The 18,493-nt window shown below is 43.9% G+C and overlaps 1 protein-coding gene across 1 annotated transcript in view; it reads right to left on the reverse strand.

The window, feature by feature from the left end:
* Nucleotides 1-1,412: 1,412 nt before the first annotated feature.
* LOC115465422 (epoxide hydrolase 1-like) overlaps nucleotides 1,413-18,493 on the reverse strand; it is a 41,249-nt gene continuing 24,168 nt past the window's right edge. The window contains exons 6-9 of the mRNA XM_030195873.1: nucleotides 10,425-10,636; nucleotides 9,117-9,225; nucleotides 7,398-7,523; nucleotides 1,413-1,968 (exon numbers count right to left, since the gene is read on the reverse strand). Of these exons, the coding sequence (XP_030051733.1) occupies nucleotides 1,767-1,968; nucleotides 7,398-7,523; nucleotides 9,117-9,225; nucleotides 10,425-10,636 (649 nt within the window). The 3' untranslated portion in view covers nucleotides 1,413-1,766. The remainder of the gene's footprint in view (nucleotides 1,969-7,397; nucleotides 7,524-9,116; nucleotides 9,226-10,424; nucleotides 10,637-18,493) is intronic.

The following is an 18,493-nucleotide window of genomic DNA, read 5'->3' on the forward strand; positions in this document are numbered from 1 at the left end:
GATAAGCATAGACCCTTAGCTATAGGAGAGTGAGGGGTAAAGCATGGGATCAGGCAGGGAGACATGTACTGAGAGTGCGTGAATATTATATATTTCTAAGGCTGGTGTCAGGAAATTCTGTGTTATGAGCACATCAGTGATCAGCAGCAGCATGCCCCTTATCATATCTTCATCATACTTTCCATTACCCAATATACTTCTGTTACACTAATATTAACTCTCCTCTCATTTCCACTTTCTACTATATACTGTAAGCCACATTGAGCCTGCAAAGAGGTGGGATACAAATGCAATAAATAAATAAATAAATGTGTGGCAGCTTTAAGACAGACACACATTTTTGGTCTTTTCATCATTTCAAGCACTTTTTTTTTTTTTTTTGCAGTGTTTTGCATATCAGGGAAGGAAAACTATTTTATATGAAGATCTGAAGAACATTCTCAAGTTTAGCAGCTAAGATTTAATTCTAAAAATGCAGATTTATGCTTTTGGGTAAAAATAACCTGAGGGAGCAGCATAGTATACAGGGTGAAGTACTTCTGTCCATGAAATAAGAATACAGATGATTGTACCTAATGATCTTAAGGTGGCCAAACAGGTGGAGAAGGTGACAGGCACCCAAGCATCCTTCTGGTATTTGCTAAGGAGGTGAATGGCTGGGAAGAAAAAGAAGGTGATAGTGCATCTGTGTAAGTCTCTGGCAAGACCCCATTTATACAACTGTGTACAAGGCATCATAAAGTATATGGAAACAGACAAACAGATGTATACTTTGGACGAAAAGCAGAAGGAAGATATGACAGACATACCTCCCGGTGTAAATGCACAGAAGGCAAGTCACTTCCCACTGAAAAGAAGCGCAATAATGAGGGGGCATAGAATCAGGAGTATCCTAAGGAAATACTTCTTTATGGAAAGGGTGGTGGATGCATGGAATGGCCTCACAGTGGAGATGAAGTCTGTATCTGAATTTAAGAAGGCCTGGGACAAGCACACAGAAACGAAGGGATAGTAGATAGTATAGATGGGCAGGCTGGATAGGATATATGGTCTTTATCTGCCAACATTTTCTATGTTCCTGTGCTAGGGACTTCATAATTTTCCAGCTCACTTCAAGTGTTCTCAATATATTATATGATAAAGAAGACAATACTACATAAGAACCTACAAAAATCTTATGTATTTTATTGTTTTTAATTCTTGCAGAGGTAAAGAGTCAGATACCAGGAGCAGGGTGTACATTGTTCATATCAGACACATCACACATATTTATCTGTTACATTTGTATCCCACATTTTCCCACCTATTTGTAGGCTCAATGTGGCTTACATAGTACCGGAGAGGCGTTTGCAGACTCCGGTGAGAACAAATACAAAGTGATGTAGTGATCAGATAAAGTTCAAGTGGCATAGCCACATTAGGGAAACATACAACGGAAGAGTTGAGTTTTGTCCATTACGTACTTTAGTTTTGTTGTGTTGCAGGGATTACTTGTGCTCTGAATGGGCTAGTTGTCTCTCTCTAATTGAGTGGGTGTGTCACTCGGGTGTCTGGCTACAGAAGTAAGTCTGGGAGAGCTTTTTCTAGGTGGACTGGGTCAGTTGTCTCTCTGCAAGTGGGGGTGTCTTGGTTAATTCTCTTCCTCAGATAGATGGATGTCTTGGTGAACTATAGGCATCTGGATGAGTTGTCTGGTGGGTAGATGTCTTGATCAGCTGTTGGTCAGATGATTGTCCTGGTCACTCTCTCTATTGATAATTCACATCTTATAGCTTTTCCACTTTTTTTACAAACTGCTTAACATCTTGACATAGGAGCCCTGGTTCTTCAAATGCAGCAAAGTGCCCCCCACGGGACATGTAGGAATATGTGACGATGTTCTTAAACATTTGCTTGGCCCAGACACGGGGTGTGTGTGTTAACTCATTCACAAACATTGCCATTCCTGTGGGGACATATATTCCAATCCTACAGTAACAGAACAACAGGAATCAGAAAGAAAGAATTAAACATTGTGATTGAACAGAACTGAGCTGGTGATTTCAGATAGTCACAGGGGTGGAGAATATAAACCAGGGGATCAATTCTTTTTAAGAATCCTGTGTTGACTGAGTGAAATACTCATAAAAGCCTTAGAATTTAAGGGCTCAATATTCAAAGATTTATGCTTCTAGCTTTTAAAGCTGTGCTCATAAATTGGCATCTTTGAAAATTTACTAGGGCTGAGTGTCCAAATTTATACTCAATTTCACTAAATTTCTAAATTTAGGAGCATATAAAGTGAGTGGCAACAGGGCCATATTTAGAGCAAGGAAAAAAGTTAGGAGTTTAGCCCTGACTTTCATCACTAGCCTTGCCGCCTATGGTGTTATTCTTGGATATTCAAATCCGGGACCTGTGCGGGCTTCAGTTTTGAATATCTGGTTATTTTAAGCCAGCTAACACACAGCCACTTAAGTTGATATTCAGCACTTAAGCGGCCATGGACAGACTTTTATGAAGTCCCATTTATGCAGTAAATCTCGCTGCTTAAGGACTGAATATCAATACCATAAACCCAGCTGTTCTGTATAATCGCTTGCTCTTTGTTACTCCTTGTTACTCTTTAAGTTCCAGAACTAATTTCAATTCAATTCCAACCAACATGATGACTTCAGTAGAAAATTCAATTGTTTATTATTGCAAATTCCAATATGTATTGTCAACTTGTGCAAACATTCTTCAATATATAGAGACGTTTTAAAACCTTTCAATCATAATCCTTTAACAACATCTTTATCACATTTTGCAGTGCACGGACGCCTCCACCAACATGCGGCATGTTTCGCAAATTGCTGCCTCAGGGAGTGGTCCTCCAAAACTGAAAATTAAAACCATCAGTCAGAATAATGAATGTACAATCAGAAGTTTAACATATATAATACGCTTTACATACCTTATATGACAGGTAGCACACACAACATTACTGCAAGAACTAATACAAACTGTAACAGCAGCAATGTAGTGTAAGTTCTACAATGTCCTTGTCAGTTATAATATACTAGTAAAAAAAAGCCCTGTTCTCATTGAAATGAAACGGGCGCTAGCAAGGTAATCACCTTCTGCCATTAATGTTTTTAAGGGAAGTTCCAGCGTCCCCCCTCCCTCCCTCCCAGTTCCAGGATCCTCCCTCCCTCCCTCCCAGTTCCAGGGTCGTCATCCCTCCCTCCCTTCCTTCCAGTTCCAAGCCCCCTCCCTCCGAATTTTAAAAGTCATCCTGACTTACCTCTTTGGGGTTACGGCGGCCAGCAGCAGCGGTAAAAAGTGTGCAGGCTTGGCACTTACTTCAGTTTTCCCTTCTCTGTCTCTCAGCTCTGGTCCCGCCCTCATTTCCTGTTTCTGCAAGGGCAGGACCAGAGCTGAGAGACAGAGAATGGAAAACTGAAGTAAGTGCCGAGCCTGCATGCTTTTTACCACGCGAGGCAAGTCAGGATGACTTGAAATTCAGAGGGAGGGGGCCTGTAACTGGAAGGGAGGGAGGGAGGGACGACGACCCTGGAATTGGGAGGGAAGGAGGGACGAACGATGACCCTGGAACTGGGAGGGAGGGGGGATACTGGAACTGGGAGGGAGGGGGGACGGACGACGACCGTGGAACTTGGAGGGAAGGAACGAACTTCTGGTGGGTGAATATTATATGCAGCCTTCCCCTCCCTCCGAGGGCAGGGCACTGAGAGCGAGTGCGAGGCCTGTGGTTGGTCCCTTCTCCTTCTGACGTCATGTTTCTTTCCCTGGGTGATAACGAACCCTACGAACACTACACGGCTTCATTGCCATGGAGTCAGCTTCAGAACGTTGGAGGTGCGAATTATTATATTAGATAGGCGAGTCCAGAAGACCGATAAAGCAGAGACTGAATGAGCCAAAGTCTAGAATCAATACTGCTACTTTGACAGCTCCCATTGTTAACCACTGGTGACAAAAACATCATGAATGGACAGATATAAAATGGCAAGTTATTGATCAGATACAATTGGGTAAAGAGGGAGGTGATGTAGATAGTTTACTCAATTATAAGGAGCAATGGTGGATATTTACATTGGGGATTCTATTTCCATGAGGTTTGAACTTAGAAATAGATTGGACCGCAGCTATGTAAACTCATTGAGTGACATCATCAGGTTGCAGCATTTTCATTGGTGTATAGAGTCATGTGATTTATTTAAATATAGCTGAGCATTGGTGCGATAGGAATAGAACACGGCAGGCACTGATGCAGTATGTGTGAATCTTTGAGTATAAGGTATGTAAAACTTATTATATATGTTAAACTTCTGATTGTACATTCATTATTCTGACTGACAGTTAATTTTCAGTTTTGGCGGACCACACCGAGGCAGCAATTTGCGAAACATGCCGCATGTTGCTGGAGGCGTCCGTGCACTGCAAAATGTGATAAAGATGTTGTTAAAGGATTATGATTGAAAGATTTTAAGACGTCTTTATATACTGAACAATGTTTGCACAAGTTGACAATACATAATGGAATTTGCAATAATAAACAACTGAATTTTCTACTGAAGTCATCATGTTGGTTGGAAGGAATTGAATTGAAATTAGTTCTGGAACTTAGAGTAACAAGGAGTAACAAAGAGCAAGCGATTATACAGAACAGCTGGGTTTATGGTATTACTATTTTGTTACCCTTGCTGATGTTTTGGGCCATTTAATTGATTTAAGGACTGAATATCAGCACTTAAGCGGCCAAGTTCTGCCTCCGCCCCCAAGACAGCTAGCTTTTTGTTTGGTGCTAACTTCAATATTCAGCCGGTTAAGTGCCACTGAATATTAGCAGCTAGCCCCTACCAAGCGATTTAGCCAGTCATCGGCTGGCTAAATCACTTTGAATATCAGGCCCTAGGTTCATAAAGTATGCTTTATAAATCTAGAGGAATGAATGGTAGGCCTAAATTTATAAGCATACCAGTCAATATTCAGTTCCAGGCCATGTCCAAGCACTGACACTGAATATCCAGGATAATTCACATTACCCTGGCCATTGGAACTTATGCAGGGTCCCAGCCGATAGTCAGCTGGGACCCACACAGAAATGTATTGCCTCAATCCTGATCCCGATCCCTCCTCCCATTTCCTCTCAACAACAGAGCAAGGTAGGTCTGCCCCCCAGCCTACCTTGACAGATCCCTGGCGGTAAAAGAGCAGCAGTGATGCCCACTTGCTCCTGTCCATGTTGGAGGCTGCTTCAAAATGGCTGCTGCAGTTATGCAAATGCAGGCAATCTTCAGTGCCGGTGCCTGCATAGCTAAGCGGGCATATAGGACTGCACAAAAAGCAGTCTTAACTAGACCTATTTAGCTATGGGCGTACTGCCACTAAACATCAGCTGGCAGCTGCATAACTGCTGGGTACTAGCATGAAGTGTTCCAATCCCCTCTCCCTGCTTCCCATCTGGAACTGATCCCCCCTCCCTCTCTCCCACTGGAAGAGCACTGACCCTCTCTTGGATCACCCACCACCACCACTACTACTACTATAGGCTCCCTCGAGCTACCTTCCTGACATCTGGTAGGTCAGTGACTGTAGAGGTCACAGCAGCCATTTTGAAGGGAGAGGATACAATGGGCAGGAGTGAGGGGGCATTGCTCCTGCCTGCTCTCCGCTAGCCCACCAGAGATTGGGTAGGCCTGAGCGGGAGAGTACAGGGGTGGGGGGATCCTTGGGAGGGGGGATCAGAATCATGGCGAATGGGGGGGGGGGGGGGGGGGTCAGGGCCAGGTAACTTGGTCCTGGCCAATACTCAGGTGGGTCTCACATAAGTGTCTTATGTGGGTACCCAGCTAGATACTGATTGGGATTCACATAAGTCTCTGCAGCTGCCTCCTCTGTGGTCCGACCCAGATATTCAGTGCTGGTGCCTGCACTTGGTCTGGTACTGATTATGCGGGTCTAACTTAGCTGGTGACATAAAGCATTTAGAAAATACTGTCGCCAGCTGAGTATTGACTAGACAGCTTTTTCTAAATATTGGGCCCTACCTCGACTTCAGGAAGCAGGTGAAAGCCTGGCTCTTCTCCCAAGCCTTTACTACATAGGGTGACTGACTATACACTCATTTTGCTCATGGACTAACTTGCTACACACACTGTAATTTAGATCAGTTCCTTATCAAGAACGTGCCTTGAGTTTAGCTAACCATCTAATTATCCCAACTGACTCTGTACCATACATCTTGTTCCCATCATATATCTAAACTTTGACCCTCAGCTATATATGGTAAACTGTACTATACAAAATCATTAGCATCATATCTATGTTAGTTGAATGTTCTAATGCATGCTTATTAGGCATATCAGTAGTACATAAGTAATGCCACACTGGGAAAGACCAAGGGTCCATCGAGCCCAGCATCCTGTCCACGACAGCGGCCAATCCAGGTCAAGGGCACCTGGCAAGCTTCCCAAACGTACAAACATTCTATACATGTTATTCCTGGAATTGTGGATTTTTCCCAAGTCCATTTAGTAGTGGTTTATGGACTTGTCCTTTAGGAAACCGTCTAACCCCTTTTTAAACTCTGCCAAGCTAACTGCCTTCACCACGTTCTCCGGCAACGAATTCCAGAGTTTAATTATGCGTTGGGTGAAGAAACATTTTCTCCGGTTTGTTTTAAATTTGCTACACTGTAGTTTCATCGCATGCCCCCTAGTCCTAGTATTTTTGGAAAGCGTGAACAGACGATTTACATCCACCTGTTCCACTCCACTCATTATTTTATATGCCTCTATCATGTCTCCCCTCAGCCGTCTCTTCTCCAAACTGAAAAACCCTAGCCTCCTTAGTCTTTCTTCATAGGGAAGTCGTCCCATCCCCGCTATCATTTTAGTCGCCCTTTGCTGTATTTTCTCTCTGGTATTTGAATTCCAGTGCTGTTAAATGTGTATATTTTTGATACTATTTCACGGTAGTTCTATTATTAGGTTTCAATTTACTGTTTTAAAGTTTACCTTGTTTACTATATTTATACTTGGTTCTTTTACTACTATTATGCTGTTAAGAAAATAGTAAGCGTTATGTTAAACTGTACCTGCTGTACACTGCCTTGGTTGAATCTCTTCATAAAGGCAGTTAATAAAGTCCAATAAATAACTTTCTGCACCATTCTCCACAGAGGCTGAAACTGCACTCATCCATCATTCCCCACGGCACCTCCTGTTGAGAAAGGCTGCAGGAACTGCAAGTTCACCCATACCCAATGCTCTTGAACTATTCCCTCTTTTCAGTGCCGTTTCAGGATGGTATGTCCTCTCTTCGAATGTCTCTCTCCCTATCCTCTTTAGTGGATGCCTTAGAACGGGGACAGAGATCAATCCTTCTGCTCCTCTTTTCCCCTCCCTTACCTGGGGTCAGGGATACGGTGGAAGTTTCTGGTGAAGTTCTCCTTATAGAATCTCACGGACGAGACGATATTCTTTGACACCCAGTAAATCATGACATTGGTCAGAAGGTCATCCAGGGAATATTTCCTGTATGGGATAGGAGGAATATATGAGCAGGGAGTAACTGAAGGGCAGGTGATTCTACAGAAATAATTGCAGAATCTTGGTGGGGGGGAGGAGGGGGCAGTTCTATAACAGGGTACCCCATTTTAGGTGTCCCAATGCTGCATGAGAAGTGCCTATTCTAGAACAGCAACTGGGTGCTCCAATACTATTACAGAATACTAGTGAACACCTGCATCAGCAAGCCTAAATGAAGGCACACCCAATCACGCCCGGATGATGAGAGGCGTAAATGGGCACATCTAAGAGTGACAGTCATCACATGTAATGTACAGTACTCTGTAAGTTGGGTGCATAAAGTGCCAGTTTCACCCATGGACCTCCCATGCTCCGCCCACATGTACGCCCATTTGAAGGTGCGCTATAGCATTTATGAACTCTCTTATGGAACAGTGCATTTATACATGTGAGCAACACTTTTCTTTGCACCTATGTGCACCAAGTAAATACAAGAGTTGTCCTTCTTGTGTGGAGGCATGGGAGGCAAGGTTGCTGGAGAAGATTAAGTGGGGATTGTGTGTGCTTATCTGCAGAGATGACAAACAGAGAGAGAGAGAGAGAGAGACTGCTGTGGATAAGGAGAAATACCTTGCAGATGGTCATGCTCTGCCACTAGCAGCTGAGAGGTATTGTTAGCACTGTGGCAGCTTGGCCATTTTTCTGTCACCATTTACTAAGAGAAGGTATAGGAAGACAGACAGGGACAGGCCACCAGTATTCCTGAAATCTCTGTATTTTCATATAATGGACACCTTTCTAGTCAGCAATAAATGAAAACGTAGAGGTACTGGGATCCAGTTCTACACCAATAAGTAACAAAACATTCTTTCTACCCCATTACTAGCTCTTCACCTCCTACACCATCATCCTGCCTTCCCTATGTGCTCTTCATTTTGCTGTTCCCAGAAGCCTCTCACTTCTCTACCCCTACATCTTGACCAACTTGCCTCTCCAGAGCCCTATCCTGGTTCTTTCACCAGCTCTTCATCTCTCTACTCTTCAATTCTGCCTCCAACACCATATGACTACATTAGATTCCCATCCTACCCTCTTCCATCACCAGATTTCTCCCCTCCTTCCATTCCATGCTCCCATCTCAGTAGCTCCTCACCTCTCCAAATCTCTTTACAAACCCATGTCTTTCCACTCATCCCACCTCTCTACACTCTTCCACACAGCAGCTTCTCACCTCTCGAGACTTCTATTTTGCTACTTTTTTTTTTGTTACATTTGTACCCCGCGCTTTCCCACTCATGGCAGGCTCAATGCGGCTTACATGGGGCAATGGAGGGTTAAGTGACTTGCCCAGAATCACAAGGAGCTGCCTGTGCCTGAAGTGGGAATCGAACTCAGTTCCTCAGTTGCCCAGGACCAAAGTCCACCACCCTAACCACTAGGCCACTCCTCCACTTCTCACCAGCTTCTCACCTCTCCCCACTCTTTTCTTCCCCTACTCCACAGTGGTGCCTCACCTCTCCAGACCTACACTGTGCTGCTCCCCATCAGCTCCCCAACCTCTTCAGACCTATATCCTGCCCCTCCTCACCGCCTTCCCACCTCTCCAAACCTCCATCCTCTAGGTCACGAAATCTCGGGTCAGTCCAGGTGGAGAACTTTTCCAGGATGTACGCAGCCAGGCCCACAGGGGAATCATTCAAACCACAACCTACAGAGCAAAAACAGTCCTTAACCCCTAGAACTAGCACTGAGCCATCAGAGGCATCCGGCACATTCAGTCAAGAAATCATCCAGCTCCTGAGGGAATAGATTAGTCGACAATAACGTTAGGCGACAATAACATTTCAGACCCAGGCAGGGCCGACCAAACCATTAGCCATGACGAGATGATTGCCTAGGGCAGCAGCTTCGGGGGGGGGGGGGGGGGGGGCACTAAAAAGCAGCTGAAGTCAAAGCAAAATAATAAGTCCTGACAGCCACACAAACTCAAAGAACTATCAGTGCATATTTGTACCTGAAGGAAGGGTTGGCAATTTTCAAATAGTCCATTTACTTGGGTACATGAGTTTTTTAAAAATAGCTTGTTACAATATTCAGTTATGCATTTTTATAGGCTTGCTGTGGGATGATGCCAATTGTTGAGTTTAATTATGTTGAGGGGTTGGATGGGCTGGGAGGGGGGAGGTGCCATACAGCTGAATCAGTGGTGTATTTAAATTAGGTTCATCTGTTGCATATGTACCCCCTGTCAGACCCAGCTCCCCGCCCCCACTCTAAAATCCTCTCTGCTGCAGACTTAACTTGAGCAGCAGCAATGGCACTCATAGGCTGCCTGCGGCCTGCATTGGGACTTCCTCCCTGAACTGTCCTACCATTCACAAAACAGGAAACTGCGTCAGAAGGGGTGGAACGGTTCAGGGAGAAAGTCCCGGTGCAGGCAACAGGTAGCCTATGACTAGGGGGGAAACAGGTCATTTGTGGGCTGTGATTTATTCTAGGAATAATTTACTAAGTCTCAGGAGACCCAGGATCCATTCCAGACACAGGCTAAAACTGAGGGACAGGTGATCCAGCTCATATTCTATGATCAGAGGCAGGAGACCTGGGTTCTATTCCCACCTTGGGTATTTGCTGGGTTAGGAGATCTAGTGTCTGTTCCAGGCTGGGGATCTGGGTTCCACTCCTACCCTGGGTTGTATGCAGAGAGGTAGGAGGCCTGGTATCTGCTCCAGGCTGGGGATATGGGCCCCATTCCTAATTTTGACTCTCACTAGCATATGGTATATCATTTGGGGTTAGGGAAGGTTGGGTTTTAATCTTGTCTCATCCTTAGATCCACACCAGTTTTCTCTCTGAAGCAGGATTCTAGGTTCTAATTCTGTCTCTGTTTAATAGACACAAACCTACCTACAGTGTCTGGCTTAGTAGACTGAATGTGAAGGTAGCCACTTTCCCTCAGTATTCCATAGATGTTCTCAAAGTATGGGAAGACACGCCGTGCATCTTCACGTGTGAAGCCCACCAGCCATGGAAGGTAGTTTCCTAGCATCAAAGACAGTAGCATCTTGAGGCCTCCTTTACTGATCAATACGAAATTCAAGTGCAGCCCCTTCACAGATCTGAAAAGAGGTCAGAAAAAGGGATGGTAATAGGTCTGAAGACAGCAGAACTCTAGGGAAGGAAGGATAAAAACTGAGACATCATAAATATTGCTTTTGACTTGTAACCACTTGTATCTCTCGCTTCTACCTACCCTCCTCTTTCCTCTACACATTAATTGATTTGCTTACTTTATTATTTTTGTCTATTAGATTGTAAGCTCTTTGAGCAGGGACTGTCTTTCTTCTATGTTTGTGCAGCGCTGCGTACGCTTTGTAGTGCTATATAAATGCTAAATAGTAGTAGGAAACTTGGTAGGATTAATGCGATTAAAATGGGTATCCTACCACAGGTTGCTCTTTTTTTATTTATTTATTAACCTGTCATGTCAGGTCCTGTAATTTCTTTAATAAGCTTTGTAAATTCTTTATTAACTTTAACTGGCAAAGGAAAAGACCAAGAATATCTTAATGGGGTGGAGGCGTAGCCTAGTGGTTAGTGCAGTGGATTTTGATCCTGAGGAACTGGGTTCGATTCCCACTGCAGCTCCATGTGACTCTGGGCAAGTTATTTAACCCTTCATTGCCCCAGGCACAAGTAAGTACTTGTATATACTGTGTAAACTGCTTTGAATGTAATTTTAAAAACCACAGAAAGACGGTATATCAAGTCCCATTCCCTTGCCCCTTAATGCAGCCTCACTAGGCCCAACACCAAGAATATCCTAATGTAGCCTTACTAGGCCCAAGGAGGCAAAGAGGATAAGACTACTCCATCTACAGAGGTATGTTTATAAGCCCTGTGCTGAATTTTCAATGATGAAATTGGGATAATGTTGCTGTATAGTGCTGTAGGTGTTCTGGGCTGGACCTGAGATTATCCAGTGCCAGTATCTGGATAACTGAGGACAGGAGAAAAGTTGTCCTAAGTTTTCAGTTAGTTATGTGGATAACGCCACATTATTCAGGTAAGGACAGAATAGCGCTTAAGCAGGTTTTTTTCGGCGCCGACTTTTTAGGCACGATTTATAGAATTCACCCCTATATGCTTCATTGCTCTCCAAAATGACTTTATGAACTTCCTCTACAAAAGTGACTTTTCTATCCAAGAAATTACATAACATCATTTCTACACCAATTGAACTGTCAAAGACAAATCAAAGACTGTTTATTTTCATGGACATTCACTTTTTGCAAAGGGAAAGGGGATGGGATTCAATCTACCGCCTTTCTGTGGTTACAATCAAAGTGGTTTACATATTACAGTGGTGGCGATGAAAACAGTAACGGAATTCAAACATGCATGGGATGTGCATAAAGGAATCCTATGCAGAAGGAATGGATCCTCAGAAGCTTAGCTACAATTGGGTGGCAGAGCAGGTGGGGGGAAGAGGGGTTGGTGGTTGGGAGGCGAGGATAGGGGAGGGCAGACTTTTATACGGTCTGTGCCAGAGCCGGTGATGGAAGGCGGGACAGGTGGTTGGGAGGCAGGAAAAACTGCTGGGCAGACTTATACGGTCTGTGCCCTGAGAAAGACAGGTACAAATCAAGGTAAGGTATACACATGAGTTTATCTTGGGCAGACTGGATGGACCGTGCAGGTCTTTTTCTGCCGTCATCTACTATGTTACTATGTTTATTTTCATGGACATTCATTTTTTGCAAAGGGAAAGGGGATGGGATTCAATCTACCACCTTTCTGTGGTTACAATCAAAGTGGTTTACATATTACATACAGGTACTTATTTTGTACCTGGGGCAATGGAGGGTTAAATGACTTGCTCAGAGTCAAAAGGAGCTGCAGCCCTGCTCTAACCATTATTTATTTGAAAAACTTATATCCCCATGTGATCCACAGTTCTTGTGGGGGGGGGGGGGGGGGGGAGGGGGTTACAATAAAACACAAAATATATAGACAATAAATTAATTTAAAAAACATTAACACTCCAATTCATCTTACAATAGTTATTTAAATGCTTTCTGAAATAGCAATTTCTTTACCTGCTTAAGAAAAGTACAATAGTGAACTTGTGTTTGTAAGGCACTAATAAGCAGTTGCCACTCAAACGGGGTTGCAATATAGTAAACGTTGGCAGATGAAGACCTGCACAGTCCATCCAGTCTGCCCAATAAGATGGCAGAGTTAAACCTGGCATTCTGCACAGGTTCCACTTCATGATTAAAACATTGTCTGTCTCTCCCTGCCAATTTTGGGGCACAGACCGTAGAACTCTGCCCGGCACTGATCCTACTTCCCAATCACTGGAACTGCCATCAATGTCCATTCGAGTCTTGATCCCGATCTGTTTTTGCCACTTACAGGACCCAGACCATAGACGTCTGCCTGGCATTGGTCTTACTTCCCAACCTCTGAAGTTGCCATCAAAGATCACTCCCGTTAGGAGGCCATTTAAGTTTTGCTTTAATTGGGTTCCATCCCTTTTCTATATAGCAATCCTCTGTTTTTCCCCACACATTTTTAAATAGAAAAAGACCTAGGATGCATCTCAACCAATCAGTAGTCTCTTGAAGCAGGCAACTGCGATAATCTATCCATTGCAGAATGCAGCTGTCGAACTGGATTGAGAGGTCACAGAGACTGAACAAAATAAAAAGCAACCTCCCCCGCCAAAGCCCGAAAAATCAAACAAAACACTTTAAATTTCACACGCCAAAAGATTGGCAACCAATGATACTTAAAAAGCAAGTGCATAATAGGATCAAACCGAGACATTACCAAGCAGCTGAATTCTGCACAGATTGCAAAAAACGTCCAAAATCTGAATAGGAAAGAAGGTCATTTAAAAAAAAAAAAAAAAAAGTATTTTTTTTTTTAATACTGTTTTGAACAAGGTTTTGTGATTTGGACGTTTTGCTTTTTGGTCCATTTTTGAGGAAAAAAAAAAAGTCCAAGTGCAAAACACACAAAATCAAGCCATTGGGATGTAGGAGCCAGCATTTTTGGTAGACTGGGTCCTGTAGACATCTCAGGAAAACAATAGGGCACCCTAGGAGGCACTGCAGTGGACTTCATAAAATGCTCCTAGGAACACATCTCACCAATGCCCTCTTATCTTGTCTGCTGAGCCCCCCAAAACCCACTACCCCCAACTGTATACTACTACTATAGCCCTTACCGGTGAAGGGGCACCTATTTATGGGTACGGTGGGTTTCTAGTGAGTTTTGGAGAGCTGTTTCCTCCATAAGTGTAACAGGTAGGGGGAGGTATGCATTGCACCCACCAATAGACTACTCCAGGGACCTGCATGGTGTCTAATGAACCTGGCTATAACATCCGAGGCTGGCAAGTAATGTTTTAAATCACATTTTTGGGGGATGGGGGTGGGAGGGGGTTAGTCCTGGACGATTTTGTTTTGTTCCATTATGGCTGAAAAACGTCCAAGTGTTAGGAATGCCCAGACCCACCCTTATCATGCTCATGACACCCCCCCCCCCCTTGTGATTTGAACACACTTCTGATAGACTTCATAGGAAAACATCTAAAAATTGGTTTTGGAAATGGACGTTTTTGTGAGAAAAATGTCCAAATGCAGATTTATGCCACTTTTTGGACGTTTTTCTCTTTTGAAAATGAGCTCCAAAGACTGCTTCCTTGTATCACCCAGTTGGCCAGACTCTGCTTTGCAAAAGCAACAGGGGTCATGTCAGCCATCTTAAGATCGCTCTCATGTCAGGGCTAGCCATACTATAACACCGCAAATTTATCTGTCTCAACACCAGTCTTCCTATCCCAATAGCCACTAACCTAGTCAGTAAAATAGAGTGGTTTGGAGTATCAAATGCTGCACTAACATCCAGTGCAACACAACAAACTGTTTACCCTTGTGAAGCCCAGGACTATCTGCGACAGCTACGCTGTTTCTCTCCTTACATCGAGAAGGTAAATCTTATCCCGGTTATGCATGCCATGATAACATCAAGACTGGATTACTGCAATGCACTATACAATGGTCTGACTACAAAGGGCCTGCACTAGCTCCAGTTGATTCAGAATGCAGCAGCAAGACTCACAGAAGGTTGCAAGCGACGTGACCACATCATACCATTTTTGCAAAAACTTCACTGGCTACCAGTACAATACAGGGCTAAATTTAAAACTCTGTATCTGATCTTCAAGGCACTGAAAGGAAATGGCCCTGAGTATCTGAAAAATAAGATGATTCTCCACATACCATCAAGGACACCAAGGTCCTCCCAAGGACTTTCACTAACCACACCCTCTCCGAAAGACATTACACAATGTGATACCCGCAAGCGAGCCTTCTCCAGAGTAGCCCCCACACTCTGGAATGCACTGCCGGAAAGGCTCCGCTTAACACAAGACTCTATTAGATTGTAAGCTCTTTGAGCAGGGACCGTCTTTCTTCTATGTTTGTGCAGCGCTGCGTACGCCTTGTAGCGCTATAGAAATGCTAAATATTAGTAGTAGTAGTAGTATCTGTACTTCAGGAAGCAGGTGAAAGCTTGGCTCTTCAACCAAGCCTTTAATGGAGGAAGTAACTAACTTGTTAGTCTCACTCACACACACGAGGAGTGACTCGGGCTGCACATACTGCAGCAGGACATGTTTATCCACTCCTACCCTAGCTGAGATAATATTTAACCATCTCTCTGACCTCATGTGCAACTTTCTTTAAATGAATCGCCTTACTTTCTAACTCTTCCTACTTTCTTACCTACTTATATGTTACTTCCTTGCTTTACCCTTCATTATCAATTATAATGCTCTATTACGTATTGTGTTGACATTGTAAGTAGTATACCATGCCATACTTTGTATTGTTTTTGAATATTTTTACTGCTGTAATTGCCTATTGCTCGTGTTTGATCTATTCTTACTGTACACTGCCTTGAGTGAATTCCTTCAAAATGGCGGTAAATAAATCAATAAAATATAAACTGTAGACAGCAATGAAGTCTCAGTACTGTGATGTTTCCAAAAACCGTACTGAAAAGGATCCAAAATGTTATTGCTGTCCAAAAAATCCTCCAACAACTTTGATATAAATGGCAAATAATAGATCAGTCATAATCCATTGGTTTTGCAAAATCAATATCTTCTTTTTTTGTAACGGCATTTTACCAGCAGAAAAGGAAGCTCTCACTCAAATCACCAACTAAGGAGCAAATCTCCTGCTTCAGTGAACCCAGCAATCAAGTCAAACAAACATCGAAAAAGCATGCTGTATACTACAGAGAGGAGGACCCAGGCCCATACCTCATTCTACCTGTTACACTTATGGTAAGAAAGTGTGAGCCCTCCCAAAGTACCCAAAACCTACTGTACTCCACGTACAAGTGACCTCTTCACCCACAGTGGGCACAGTAGGTTTCTGGTGTATTTTGAAGGGCTCTGTATACAGTATAAGGGGGCAACGATGAGATGTGTACCTGGGAGTTTTTAAATGAAATCCACTGCAGTGCCCCATAGGGTGCCCCATTGCTCTCCTGGGATGTCTGTGTGGCCAGTCTACTAAGAATGCTGGCTCCTCTTACATCCGAATGGCTTGATTGTCTACGTATTTCACTTGCACTTTTTTTTTTAATGGCCCAAAAAGATAAAATGCAAAGAGCATGAAACATCTTGATGTGGCCATTAAAAAAAAAAAGACACTTTGCCGTTTCAAAAATGGCCATATTTCCTATTTAGATTCAGAACGTTTAGCACACAATGTCCGAAGTCCGACTTAGATGTCATATTGACAATGCCCCTCCACATCCGATGTTTATGCTTCTTTGTATACCTGATTTATTGCTATAAAACTATTTCTTTTCATATTATTACTAACATTCAATATATTAACATTATGTTTATTCATTACTAGAAAAAAAAAGCCTGTTTCTGACACAAATGAAACGGGCGCTAGCAAGGTTTTCCTCGGAGTGTGTATGTTTGAGTGTATGTGAGAGTGACTGTGACTGTGAGAGAGAGAGTGAATGTGCGAGTGTGTGACAGAGAGAGAGTAAGTCTGAGTGCAAGTGTGTCTGTGAGAGAGATAGTGTGTGTGAGAATGAGAGTGTGTGGAAGTGCGTATGTGAGACACAGTGAGAGTGTGTTTCACACAGATACAGTGTGTGTGAGAGAGTGTATGTGTGAGACACTGAGACTGAGTGTATGAGACCAAGAGAGTGTGTGAGTGACTGTGTGACACAGAGAGTGAATGTGATACAGTGTGAGACAGTGTGTGAGTGACAGAGAAAGACACTGAGTGTGTGAGAGAGAGAGAGAGTGTGTGAGTGTGACAGATACCTCCCCCCCCTCTGGTGTCAGGCCCCCCCTCCCTCTCTCTCTCCCTCCCTCCCTCTCTGGTGTCATGCCCTCCCTCTCTCTCTGTCAGGCCCCTCCCTCCCTCTCTCTGGTGTGGTGCCGTGGAGAGCGAGTTGCGAGGGTGTACTTGGCTCCGCGTGCGTTGTTGTGGTGTATCGCGTTGCGAGAGAATGAGCGCTGGACCCGTGAAGATTGGCGCTGGCGGCGGGAAGAATCTGCCTCAGTGCCGTGTCGATCAGCTGTTCAGCGCCGTGGAGAGCGAGTTGCAGGTGGGCAGTGAAAAAGGAGACCCCACAGAGAGGCAGCTGAGCATTACTGTGCAGGACGCTGTGCTTCAAGGAACTGGACATCCTATCTACTAATGTAATAAAACACACCTCCAATTGACGTTTTGACGCTGTTCCCTCTGATGGCTCCGCCGCCCTCGACGTCATCACGTTTTGATGCAAGGGCAGGACAGAGAGAGAGGTGACACACTTACGATCTTACAAACCCTTCATTGAAGCCACGGAGTCAGCTTCAGAATGTTGGAGATGCATTTTATTATATTAGATTTGCTGTTATTCATTTATTGCTATATTAGTGTTATATTTTGAACAGTTTTATAACATTTTTATCATGTAAGCAAATGATCGCATACTATAACAAAAAGTCTTAATCCCTACCCCAAACTCTGCCAGCCCCACTCCCCCATACCCAACATATCATGAACAAATGAGCATAAAACCAGTGGGCCTGGAATCTTATAACCCTCTGATCACTCAAGAAAAATTTCTCCCTGCCCAAACAAAATACAAACATGGGACTCAAAGCAGGAAACATAAAAACAAAGGTCAAACATAAGAGGGTAAAGTCATAAAATATTCAGTATAAGACTCCTCCCCAGTGGAGACACAGACTGTAGATATGGATGCCAAAGCTTCAAGAAACGGGTCTTATGTTTATAACAACCCCTAGCCTCTCTCGCCTCCCAGGCAAGCAGCTGATGTAACTAATTAGGCCATTGCCAGATTACAAGGGGGTGTTCTGAAGTCCAACATTGTAAAATACATTTTCTCATCAGAAAGCACATTTTACAAAAAAGTAATGTACCCTCCTTATCTTTTCTTCTATAAGATCAAGGCTGATCCAACAGCAGGTGTTCAGGGACACCCACAATCCTGCAACCCAGAAGAGAGGCCATACAGTCAACAAACCCTCTCCAAAAATGCTGAATTGCCCAACATTCCCAAAAAGAGTGATAAAAAGTATTATCAGCCACCTGACATTTAGTGCAAATTGGGGATGGCACCAGCGGTGTGTGCTGGAGCCGGCTCGCACCGGCTCGCAAGAGCCGGTTGTTAATCTTTCTACCGACTCGTGAGCCAGTTGTTAAATATCGCAAGCCGGCTCTGGCTCTCCTCCCTCCCTCCCCCCTCCCTCCGGATCTGGTCCCGCTCACCGATTCCTTGTTCTTCTAATTCTTCACTGCCTGCCCCAAAGAATTAGAAGAACAAGGAGTCGGTGAGGGACTGGATCCGGAGGGAGAAGTGAGGGAGAATTCGCTGACAACTCGGGAGGGGGTGGCAGGGGAGAGAACTAAGGGGAG

The sequence above is a fragment of the Microcaecilia unicolor genome, chromosome 3 (assembly GCF_901765095.1).
Source record: "Microcaecilia unicolor chromosome 3, aMicUni1.1, whole genome shotgun sequence".
Lineage (NCBI taxonomy): Eukaryota > Metazoa > Chordata > Amphibia > Gymnophiona > Siphonopidae > Microcaecilia > Microcaecilia unicolor.